At 42.5% G+C, this 12,373-nt stretch overlaps 1 protein-coding gene across 5 annotated transcripts in view; it reads left to right on the top strand.

Moving 5' to 3' along the window:
• The window catches only part of TTC7A (tetratricopeptide repeat domain 7A), a 168,553-nt gene that overhangs the window by 113,488 nt on the left and 42,692 nt on the right, over positions 1 to 12,373 (top strand). For all 5 annotated transcript variants that reach the window (XM_038133631.1, XM_038133633.1, XM_038133634.1 and 2 more), the window contains 2 exons: positions 1,642 to 1,739; positions 6,724 to 6,858. In XM_038133631.1, coding sequence (XP_037989559.1) covers positions 1,642 to 1,739; positions 6,724 to 6,858 — 233 coding nt within the window. The remainder of the gene's footprint in view (positions 1 to 1,641; positions 1,740 to 6,723; positions 6,859 to 12,373) is intronic.

Here is a 12,373-nt window from a genome sequence, read left to right as displayed (position 1 = left end):
ATGACAGAGCCATTGGGAGTGGCTGTTTTGCACAATGCATTACACTGGGTTTTCAGCCTGGGATTTTCCAATCTCTTCACCTGTCCTTAGAGTAGGAGTACAGTGTATTAGCCAGTGTTTCAGCATGTGCCTGAACAGTGATTCCATGGTGGTGGCTGCTGCATTAAGGTAGCACTCGCCTCATGGCAGTAATATATAGAAGTGCAGCTGCCTTATTCCTGCATCCACAGGAGTAAGACTGAGCTGTCTGTGCAGTTCCACCAGCAGCTTCTGGCCAGGGCACTTACTTTTGGGTCAGTCCTGTCTAGGTAAGGCTGAGGCATAGGACAGATAATTTAATTTTCCCTTCTCTCTGTCACTATGTGATAGGCTCAAATGAATTATCAGTGTGGAAACCGGTATGGAAGACAAGGGAGGCCCATTCAAGGACAGAGATTGGTGCAGTCCAGTGCCCAAGAATTCAGAGTGCATTAACAGAAACCGTTATGCTTGATCCCAAAGGCCAAGTAAAAGGTTATCTAGCTACTGTAAATATGATTGCTGTAAATATGATTGACAGTAAGTGGCTTTCAGTCTTAGGTTGTTGGCTGGGAAGGACAAGACTTGGTTTGTCTTTTGATGTTGTTTTCTGTGATAACAGAATAATTGTGTTTAAAACCAAAAAGCATTCCCAAGCTAATTCTTCTGCTAGATCAATGCAGATTCAAGGGAATTCTATGCAATCCTTACCAAGACTCCTCAGACTGAAAGATGGGGGCATCCACACCAATCATGTCTCTCTGACAGCTTGCTTCCTGGAAGGAATATTGTCCAAAGGCTGAGCTGCAGGCTTGGAAGTGTGCCAGAAAAAGTAGCCAGGGCAGTCACTTTTCCTTTTGGTATTTCATCTCTTAATGGATGATGAGAGGAGATATCATCACCACTGATCCTTGGGGGATGGCAGACTATGTGGTGACAGGAAGGCTCAAGAGATCTGTTAAGTGACTTTTTGTTAGCCACATGATTTTTTTTTTGGTGAGCTTCTCTTTGTAAGGCCTCTCCTGTGAGGACAGAAGTCCAGTAGAAGAATAGACCAGAGTTTCATAAGCAGACCTATTTCATAAAGCAGTGCTATCTTGTAGTTTTTGTCTTCCTTCTCTTTTGGAACAGAACAAAGAAGGAACGGGAGAAAATAAGCCCTTTGAAATGAAAATATGAAGAAATTAGCACCCAGGTGGAAGGTGGTAATTGGTCTGTTTCAAAAGGATCAGCACAGTAGACCTGTGAACAAATTATTCTGCAGAAAAGCCCAAGAGATGGTGGTTCTTGCTGGGTCTGGGTCTGCTAGTGGGCCTCCTTTGGTCTTACTTTTAGCTGCCAACATGTTTCTTGTCCAGTGGTTTGTAAACCAAATAAACTAAATATCAGTGTGTGCCCTGGAGCCCCTGCTGGGCAATCTCTGAGCTTCCTGTCCAGTGGCAGTGGGACAGATGTTAATACATTCAACAAGCTGATGAGAAATCAGCTCAACTAAATTGAGAATCAACTGGAAACCTTGATTTTGATTTTTCACTTCCCATGGCAGCTGAACTATTGCCTGCTTTGAGGGGAACGTTTCTCCACTGACAGATGTCCAGGTTATACAGTTTTGTTTCTTTACAGTGGCTCTGAGAAAGGAAGTAGTGTGACTGAAACACCAGTAATCAAAAAGCATAATGGACTGCATCTCACTCTCCCAGATGCTCATGACACTGATTCTGGTAAGGAAACAAGATTTGTGCTTTCCTGTCCTAAACACGTGCTTTTGTGAGAGATGAATGTTTTGTGTTCTTTGGAGAGGGTGGTGGGCCTGTGCACGTCCATGTTGCTGGGCTGCTGCTCAGGAAGTCCAGGTAGCCTCCACGGCCAGCTCTGCTGTAGAATGTGTCACTGTGGTTTGCCTGTGCCTTGGCTTCCCCATGAGAGGAGTTCCTGCTGTCTTTCACAAAGCTCTCTGAGATGTATAATTCTGTCCTTCTTTTTATTTTTTATTCCTTCCCTCCTTCAGCCTGCCTCCTCATTTAATTGTTTTTAGATGTCCTAGTCAAGCCAGCTGCTATTGTTGGTTTTGGAAAGCTGAGTGAGAGTGTCAATTCCTATTAGATGGTGATTTGCTTTGGGATTTGTGCAGAACCTTGTGATGTTTTATTGTATGGTAAACACATATCCACAGTAACAGATACAGTCAGATGGAAGTAACTGAGACATCAAAGCTGATCTTGGCAGTAAAGGGGAAAGGAAGCTTTCAGAGAGCGCTGCTGACTTGTGATTTTTGTTGTAAGTCTCGTGATACTTGGTACTTCTTTAAAACCCTAGCTCAAAATCAGATGATGATGTGAGAAACTTGCCTTTTAATTTGGAGGTTTTTTAGGGAATCAAATGCCTATGCTTGTGGACGTAGATGAAACACTTGCAAAGAAAGTGAACCTCAAACTCAGAAAATGGACAAGAAAAAAACCTAACACATAAATCTCATGGATCTCTAGAGAATTAGGGTTTGTCTGAGTCTTAATTGTGCTGTATGCCATGGTGCTGCCTGCCAGAAAGGGCAAATTAATGTAAAGTACAAGCTTTGAATCAGCTTTTCATGCACCTTAAGTGATTTGCACTGAATGCAGTTTGGTTTTAGCGAAGAAATATATTCCTCCTCCACTTTGAGAATCCAGGTTTCCATGCTAACGTGGTTGCCCCCACAATGAGTGCAAGAAAGGAGCTGGTACTGAAATTACACCACCCACCTAAGTGTGGGGCTGGCACTGGCTGGTTTCAGCAGGGCTCTGTGGCTCCCTTCTCTGCAGGCTCTGGGTGCTGCTGTTCTCCATCTGCAGAAGGGAAGCAGCTGGCTCTGCTGTCCCTGTTGGGAGCCTCTTTGAAGACAGTAGCGGGTGAGATTGGAGGGTACAGCTCTACTCCCTCTTGCCCTTGTGCTTCCCCAGAGCTGGGGCTGGGGCTTTGAAGGAGGGAGGAGGTCTGAGATTTCTGCATCGCTGTGGAGCAGGTAGTGCTGTCTGCTGTGCAATCCCCGGGGAGCATGCAGCAGCATTGCTGCGCTGCGCATGCACTCTATCATCTCTGGGCTCATCTCTGAAGGGTGGCCATTACTGTGGCCAGCTTTGACACTGGCCTCTCTCTCAGCTAGACCACAATAAGATTTTTTGCTCTGCCAGAATTTTAGGTTTGCTGCCAGAAAGATTAATTCCTCTTTATTTTCTTCATCTTCTCCTAACTGAAGCAGTTTTCCTAACTAAATTCACTGATATCAGTCAGCTGCCTTGCTGTTTCGTTCTTTCTCTGATTTAGTCTTATCTTATAATGCTTTTGCCTAAAGTGATTTAGGCTTGGGAGTTCTGTGTTTCTTATAAGCCTAGTAAATCTAATGAGCTACATTTCTATTTTGATAGCAGTTTTTGCATAAATACAAAATATTAAACTTGGTCTTTTTGGTCTTAAAACACCCTAGAACAGTGCTTTAAAATTATTTAGATAGATTTTGTATGGCTTATGTGCAGAGCTCATCACAACAAAATCAGTTTGTTATTTCATGAGTTATTTCCAAAATGTTTGGAAGGATTTATTGTAAAATGTGAAGTTTATATTCTGTCTGGTAGAGCTGTTAAATAGAGAAAGAGACTGCACTAAAATAACAAATTGATATGGTATCTTCGTATGCCAACATTTGCATGTATTTTGAGGCATGACATTAAAGTTCTGCAAGACAGGTTTTGTGGGGAGGTTTTTTTAGCACGTTTCTTTAGGAGGAGATAGCTTATAATGAGACATTCAGATAATTTTTTTAATGTTGCTTGAAGTTTTTCCATCTCCCCCCACCACCCTGAGGTCAGAGTCCTCCCAGTGTGACACATGCTGATCTCCCCTCTCAGGATACAGTGTGTTAGAGGTAAAGTCTTTTGTGGCTGTAGTAGCCATCAGCCCACCCCCAGGGGGGCACCGTACTGCTTGCCTGAGATTCAGAGATGTGGCTGAGCCTCTTTCAGTCCAGAAGGACCAGGCTGGCAAAAACCTTCTCTTACAGAGTTTATTTGGTCAGGCAAGCTTTAAGGAGAACTGCTGTGAGCATCCCAGCAGAGATGGGCAGGAGCAGTAGTGGCAGAAGTGGAGTATGGGCTGGTTTGGAGAGAGCCTGGTCATCTGGCATGTATATGTCCAGAGCAAGGAGTGTATCTGTGTCTGAGGCCAAGCAGGGATGGCATGGGCTCTGCCTAAAATATTTTGCTTCCTCTTGTAGGCTGGAAAAGAAAGTAAACATCAAAGGATTGGAATACCAAGGGATGTTAAATGAAAAAAGCCTCCACGTAAATTGCTAAGTAACTTGGGTCTCATTTGTTGAGCTGTGCAGATGCCCACTGCACTGGGCATGATCAGTCTCAGATTCCCCTCTTGGCAACTACTGGGCTAATGAAGATAATATGAGAGCAACTGACTTGGGTTTCTTTGAGAGCAACTGTGCTGTTATATTCCTGTGAAGTCTGCTTTGTGAGGGAAGGATGCTTTAATAGATTCTAACTGGATCTACATAGGCAGCATGCAAACCTCTCCAAAATGCACATAGGTGATTTAGTTTTCTTGGATTGATTTGCAAGGAAAAGAGGATTTCCCTGAGCTCTGTGAGGATGTGAATAAGACACCAGCCTATCTGCCTACCCAGTGCAAACAGCCCAGCATTACATTTGGATGCTTGCAAGAAACACAGCTCCACAGAGCTTCTCTGGGACAGGGCAGCCTTGGCAGGAAAATATGGTACTGAAAGCTGCATTCAAAACATGCTAATATAAGAATCTCATTAGGCTGACTACATAATCCACAAAGTTCATGTTAATTTTTTCCAAGTTTGCCAGTCTAGAAGGCAAGAAGTCTGCCCTAACTTCAAAGTTCTGTTAATAACATCGCTAGCTATTCATGTGTCCATTTTCTTGTCTCTGCACTGCAGAGAAGCTGTCTGTGTTTTAGATGGCTGGGGATAAATGCTTGGTAGTTTTGCCTGTGTCAAACGGCTCTAGTCTGACTTAAATTTCTGAGAGTTTCAGTGAAATTCTCACTAGTGGAGATAGGGATGGGGGAGAGGAGTGTGAGTGGGCAAGGCAGGGGAGGAATCTTGTGCAGTGAAACAGGCTGAAGGTGGATCACTTAAATAAACTGGTAAATACAATAAATTCTTCCTGCAAAGCTGAATGGCTTTTGCCCATACCATTAAAGCTGTAATTGCTACATTACTGCACTGTCATCTCTTGGAACATTAGATCAGGAATGTCTTTGAAAATATGTAGGAATTTTAGAAATGCATCTGGGAAGAACACATTTGCATTTTCCAAGGGAGCCGTGGGAGGCGCCTGCTGCACGGCTGTTTTGAAGTTCTTCTGCTTGAAATGAATGACATTAGTTAGCGATGAGATAATAGGACAACTATTTCCCGTAGCAGTTCTGAGCCTGGGGTTGAACTTGTGGTCTCTCCCAAGCCGTGACACGCTCACCTCGGGTTAAGTAGAAGCTGCAGCCGTGTCCTGCCTTTCAAAGCACAGGTGCTTGGCACGGGAGGAAAGCCTGCTCTCATGCCTGCAGGGAGGCTGGGTCCCTGCTCAGCCTCCAGAGCCGAGGTGGCCGGGAGACCGTGGCTGGGGACCACAGGGTGATGCGTTGGCCTGCGGGTGAGGAGGTGTGGTTTGGCAACCCTCTCTCTCTTGAGCACACTCCAGCTGGAAAAGCATGCTGTCCCTCTCAGAGAGACCATTAAGTGCGTGTGCCCCGTGGCTGCGGGAGAGAAAAAGCGGGATTTTAACTCTAGGGTTTTGTGGTTTTTGAGGTCAGCCTGTAAGGATAGATTCAAGAGTAATGCTAATCAACACAAGTGCTCCAGTCACAGCAGCTCTCCAGAGAAAGAGCTTATCAACCATAAAATCACATTAAAACCTATGTATATTAAAATATTTATTTCTCAAAGCCAATTCTGAAATCTCAATTTATAGCTTCTTATTTTGTTACCACCATCTTGATACGCCTCTGAGGGGTTGCCTCACCAGTATAATCCAACTTGCCGTACTGGAGAATGTGTCTGCTCATGCAGCCCTCCTGGGATAAGCTTTTGATGTGATGTTTTGTCCCAGAGGTGTGGGCACTTTATTCTTGCGTAAATGTTATAGTGCATACTAAAGGTTAATACAGTCAAAGTTCTGAACTCTGTGCTCCCCAAGGTTAAATAAAAAACTACCCTGCCTCTAAATCAGTAGAACAATACTGATGTCACTTGAAATGTGTGTGCTGTGTGAATGGGGCTAAGCTACCTTGTAATGCTGTATGAATTTTTTACCTTAGTGGGGCACATTTTGTAATTGTAATGATGACTTATAAAATGGGTATTTGTGGAAAATATGTGATGCTAGACTTCTGCTTCCCAAACAAGCAAAATATGGTTGCTTCCTTGATGAATGCCTAGCAGACCTTTATAAAATTACTGTCTGTCTCTTAATTTGCTTGTTTGAGCTGCAGCTCTTGGATAATTTAGTGGGGGTTTTTTTTCAGTAAATTAACCTTTTATAAAACATACTTCTCCAGTTTGTCATGCCAAAATTCAGCAGAGTTCTTATTACATAAAATCAATGCAGTGAGTGGAGGATCAGACCCGCTGCCTTAACAAGTCAAGGAAACATCATAAATAAGGATAAAATACATCACTGTTTGTTTGGTTCATAGGATCACAACGAGCCTCTTCCCTTGCTGCATCAAGACTGGAACAAGCCATGTCTGAAATAACTATGCAGAGCAGCACAATGAAGCAAGGACCTGTGAAGCTCTGGACAACACTTGAACAAATTTGGCTACAAGCTGGTAAGTCCTGAGCTATCTGGAGCTCCTCTTTCCCTCCAGTGATGAATCAAATGACATAAGTATTAACAGAGTAGTTGAATTAATGAGTTGAAAATCACTCTATTCCAGCAGAAAATCTCCCTGTGTATTCCAGATGGTTTTTGAAACCCCACTTACTTAATTTTGACCCAAAAAAATACTGTAGTAGTGTGATTTCTCAGCTCACTTTTGTTTTTCCAAAACACACAGAAAACTTTAGTCATCACTATAATATGCTTTTTGAAGAAGAGGGTAGGTAGTTCCTCACTAACAGATAGTAGTTCATAAGGACAATTATTTTCATTCTCCTTTTACTAAATGCTTCCCTGTAATAAGACTGGGCAAACCATGTCTTCAATGTGATTTAAGCATTCCAATCTTTGCTGAGGTTTAAATGAAAATTATTAGAAAAAACATGTTCTCCACTCTGTCCTTGAGTCTTGTAGGTTGAGTGTCAGTTTGAGACACTAATGCAAAGATGATGCAACAGAGCACATAAAGGGAGAACAGTGAGGAGAGACTCTGCCCACAAGTGATCTCCAAACCCATGGAGGGGTTTTATGTAGGACGTTTGTTGAGGAACAAAGTTGCCCAGCACATTCTGCTGCTTGCATTCCAGTGTTTCAGAGCTGATAGAGTTCAACCCTGTAATTTTTTTTTTAGGAGACACAGTTTTTCTTCCATAACTGGGCCCACAGTTGCACATTCGAAATTACCTTTGAGTGCTGTGATTGCTTATTCGATGTCTCACCATTTGCAATGCAGAAAGAAAAGCAGAAAGAACCCCCTGGAAAGCTGCTGATTGTTTTCTATTCTTTGTGCAGGGGAACCTTTCAAATTCTCATTTCACTAATCTATGCAATTGACAGTTCTCACATAAGACCTGGCAGTTTCACCCTACTTTGCAGCAAAGATTTTCATAGCTGTTTTTGTGGGGGATATCCTACCAATTGACCTTTAGTTCTAGAACAAAATATATTACATTGTTTTTGCTACAATTTGATTAATATTAACAAAAGAAAACACCTTAGAGGATGCATCATCCTTTAAGTTAATCACATGTGTTCTTCTTAATGACTTGTGTGGATGTAAATTTCAGTGATGTGCTGTGGGCTTCAAAATCACCAGCAAGATTGTGCTTTATTCAGTTTATACTGCTGATTTAAGGCCGCAGAGACGGCTGGTGGAGAGCAAAATAAATGGAGTTTATTATGATGAGAAGTCAGGTGTCTGTTGTCCATCATCCTACTGCTAGCTCTAGGCAGTTTACATTTTAGCTGCTGTCTGAAAAGACAAAAGCAATAAAGACCTAGTGCTTGCTGTGAATTGCTATGATTGCTTTTCAGTGTGAACAGAGAGCCTTTCTGAAAGGTGATAATTAATTCTTTTAGCTAGAATTTCTTTTTATAAGCTGTAACTTTTCTCTCTTATCACTTTGTAAGTCTCTGTTTTGCTTCATGCTTAGTTTTAGCTGGACTGGATTCCGGATTGATATTTTGAAAACATGTACTGTGACTGCTTTGTAATTTCATTACTGAAGTCAGTTATTGTTATGGATGCAGCTTAATGAGCTCCTTCTGAGGTACTGGCCATTCTCTTCTCACAGTAGTGTGGAAGCTGCTGGATTCTGGTATCCTGAGGGATGAAGAGAGGTGCAGGTATTTGGGATAGTCTTTACTCTCTGTGGAGAAGGGCACAGTGCCTGAATAATGAGAGGACTTCTTGGAAGTATGTTGGCCTTACACTGAGATTAGTGAATGGAATAATCCAAAGGGTGTCACTGACCTTCACTACTAGGATCTTTCCCATCTGAAAGGAGGGGAAAGGAGGAACAAATGTACTTGTAAGAAATACCTTCCAAAACAGATATTTCATAGACAACAAATAAAGCAGATATGCATGGTTAGAGGAAGTTGAGGTTCTACATTGCAGCTCACCCTAAAATTAATGGCTGTGGAAAGCAACAGGCAATTAGTGTAACATTCTGATGCCTGCCTATGGAGTCATTTGATATTCATGGAAGGTCTGCATCAGTATGCTGTAGATTTTCATCAGGTTTAGCTTGGACTTGTCCTTTTTCAATCGGTGACTCATCTTGTGACTCCAGGCAAGTTGCCTAACTTTTTCATACCTCAGTGTCCTATCTCCAAAGGGAAAAAATGTTAATCTGCCTTGGGGAAGTGACTCGTGTGTTGTTGTTTTTGTTGTCATTAACACTTGGACCTTTTTAGTGTGACTCATAAATCCTTAGATAAAGTTATTACAATTTCCTAACCTCATACTACAGTAAATTTATAACAAAGCATCCATCCTTCTCAGACACTCCCAGGACACAGCTGGCCGTGCCTCTGTGCAAGGGTAGGGATTGAGAGTGCCAGGTTACAGTCTGGGTGCCATTAGAGCCATTGCAGTTGCCATGCCTTCTGATATCCCAGGGCATGAAAGGTAATGGTACCGACCAGCTGGTCCAGTTAGAACTTGTGTGCCTCTTCCCAACCTCGCTGCACAGAATCCAGCTATCCCACAGCTATACGGGGCTGCTCTTACAGCCTTCCAGCGGCCAGGCCACAACACCAGCACATACACTTGAAAAAGGGACTGTTAGGGGGTGGTACCTATCCAGTGATGCTTACATAGGGGAATCTTAGTGTATCATCTTCCAGCTGGATGATACACTCCTTCTCAGTCCCTCCAAGCTGGAGATCCCTTGTTCTCTAACAGGTTTCACAATTAGCTTATGAGAATATGTGTGTTCCCTTAACAGTGGCTGAAGGGAAGGCTGTGAACCCTGTGCAAATAGTTAATCCTTTTTGGGCTGTGATAAAGATACTTATTTCACCCATAAGAGAGCATACACTTAGTGGTTTTATCTGTCATTTTTCTGGGTTTGTGACCAGCATCGTTTTGCAGGGAAGACAATAAAGCACCATCTTTGGATATGCAGCTGCTAAATCGAAATGTGTTGCACTGTAACAGATGCTGTACCTTGTCTTTGCCCGCAGCAATGCCTAGTGATCTTTGGCAAGGTAATTTTTTGTAGCCTCCTGTAAACAAAGAGCTGCTTGATGGATCTGTGGCCTCTAGAAAGAGTCCTTTCTCTTTCAAACATCAAAATAAAACTGTGAATTCTCACTGTTAATCTCACGTCCAGCCACCTCTTACAGGACCACCTGGGAGTACAGTCATCTGCAGCACAGAACCCGGCACATTGCCTTAGTGGGCTTCCATATCTTCCTGTTTTCTGCACAGGTAGCCACACCTTTGGAAGAGAACTGTGCTGTCCTCAGCACACTAAGAGATTAGAGACATCCCCTGCAGCAGGCATGCTTGGAATACTAACAGGCATATTCTATTTGCAAGTGTTCTGCAGCAGAGACTGTTAACACAGCTTGTCTGGTCCCTTTTAACAATAACCCCCCTAGTCCTCTTGAATATAATGGTTGCTTAAAAAGAGTCATCTCAGAACACTTTAACATTTATGAGCCTAAACATTATTCTTGGCCCCATGTCTGAGAAACAGCTCATTTCAGGGAGTACTTAGGAACAGTGCTACAGTGCACATGCTGTGGTGGTGCAGCTCCAGGAGAGGTGTTCATTATGCAATCCTTATGCTTATTTCTCTTCTTTGTTCTACTTTTCATGGCTGAGAGCTTGAATTCAAGTTTGAGAAGAGGCAAGGAACTTTGGTGGCACTGGTAAAGCTTGTTAACTCTTCCCTCTTCCTGCAGGAAGAGCTGCAAGGGGAATCCTAGGAGATTACTAGTGCTAGTACTTCTAATAGTTATGCCAGTACTCCTTCTTTTTGTTTAGAAAATAGAGTCATGCTGTTTGGCTAAAGAAAATATACTTGAAATCGTTCAAATTTATGACCAAGATTCACCTTCATTCGGCGTTTTTATAAGATCACTTTTGACCCAGAGAGCAAAGCATGTCAGTATGAGAAAGAAATAGTGTTAATAGTTGTAGGCTCTTTGAGTAACTGGAATGATTTTTTATCTGAAGTATGTGTGATTATATTTCCAGGCAGTAATAACCATATGTTCTACTTACACAGACCATTTTAGAATGCTACAAGCCAGTTTTAATAAGAGTTCTAATATTCTAACTCCTGTTACTGTATTATTTTAAGCTTTACTTTCAACTACAAAGTCCACTTTGTTTGTCTTTACTAGTAGTTTATATCTGACAATTTAGCTTCTTGACTAACCCAATACTTTACCAAATATGGCCACTCACAGCAAAGTAGGTCTGGTAATTTGATCTAAGTTTGGCTAAATGCCTACTAAGCTCAGCCTGTGAACCTCACCAGGTAGACCCTAAGGCTAATTTAAAGGAGGATTTAGAGAAAAATTATGAGGATACTATTCCATGTACTCACAGTGGGGCTGGAGTGGGCTACCTGCTGTCTCAGTAACGTGCTAAAGTTTAACCTAGGAAAAATAGTTTATACTGAACATGCTGCAAACAAGAAACGCAAAGAGAGCCAGTGCAGCAGAGAACAGTGAGCTAATGGAAAAACATCTGCTCCCCCGAGTTATGTACAGCAGGAACTTTTTTTTTTTCCCTTTCGCAAAACACTCGTGATTTATTTATTTTATTCCATATGGGCCAGTTCCTGGGAAAAAGCTGTGTTAGAGGAGACGGGCTTTGTTCCACAAGAAAGTGTTGCTGGGGCCAGTGGGCTGAAGTCTCCAATGTGCTGGTCTGCAGCCATGGAGCTGGATCCTGGCAGCAGCCAAGGGTGCAGCCAGGCCTTCCCCTGTTGCCCCCTGCTCACCCAGCACAGCTTGTGTTTGGACAGCCTGCACATGGGCATTTCAGTGTTTCTCCTCCAAGCTTCTAGCAGTCCTAAGCCCCACCAAGTTATTAGTTCTGATATTAAAGGTGTTAATCAGGTGTGGGAGACATCTTTATTGGTATTGCCAGAATGGCTGGGTCAGATACTGTCCTGTAATGCAGCCCTGGTTGTTGAACCCATTGTAATATTTTTGTTTCTTTTTTTAAGTGCTTCCAAATTTTAGAATTTCACGTTTAGAACTTCGCCATTCACTGCTTGAGTTCTGGAGCTCCATAAATGCTGCTAATTTTTGTGTCTCTTTACAGTGACATAAAACACTGTGAAAAGCTGGAGCCTGGTGAGGGGGAACAGGAGAGGGCCCTATATTACACTTTCATTTCTGAGGAGAAGAAAGGTGTACTGCAAAGATGGCTCCCCTGCAGTATTTACTTACTAGGAGGGATTAGGCGCACTTCAACTGGTGATAGAAATTGTGAAGTGAGCTGGTTATGTCCCCTTCAAAATGAAGTTAAGAAGCCAGCAGTAGTTCTGCTGAGCCTGGTTTAGCAAGGTCTGTTCTAGACTTGTGGTAGAGACTAAAGACCACTAAATTCCCCATTTCTCTTCATCTGCACATCCTCAAGAGGGATTAATAAGTTTTGTTCTACACTTTCCAGTTTGATTTATTTTCTGTCAACAGTAAATTTAAAAAGTCAAAAG

Source organism: Motacilla alba, chromosome 3 (assembly GCF_015832195.1).
Source record: "Motacilla alba alba isolate MOTALB_02 chromosome 3, Motacilla_alba_V1.0_pri, whole genome shotgun sequence".
Taxonomy (NCBI): domain Eukaryota; kingdom Metazoa; phylum Chordata; class Aves; order Passeriformes; family Motacillidae; genus Motacilla; species Motacilla alba.
Note: the sequence above shows the minus strand (reverse complement) of the source record. Positions and strands in the feature narration are given on the sequence as shown.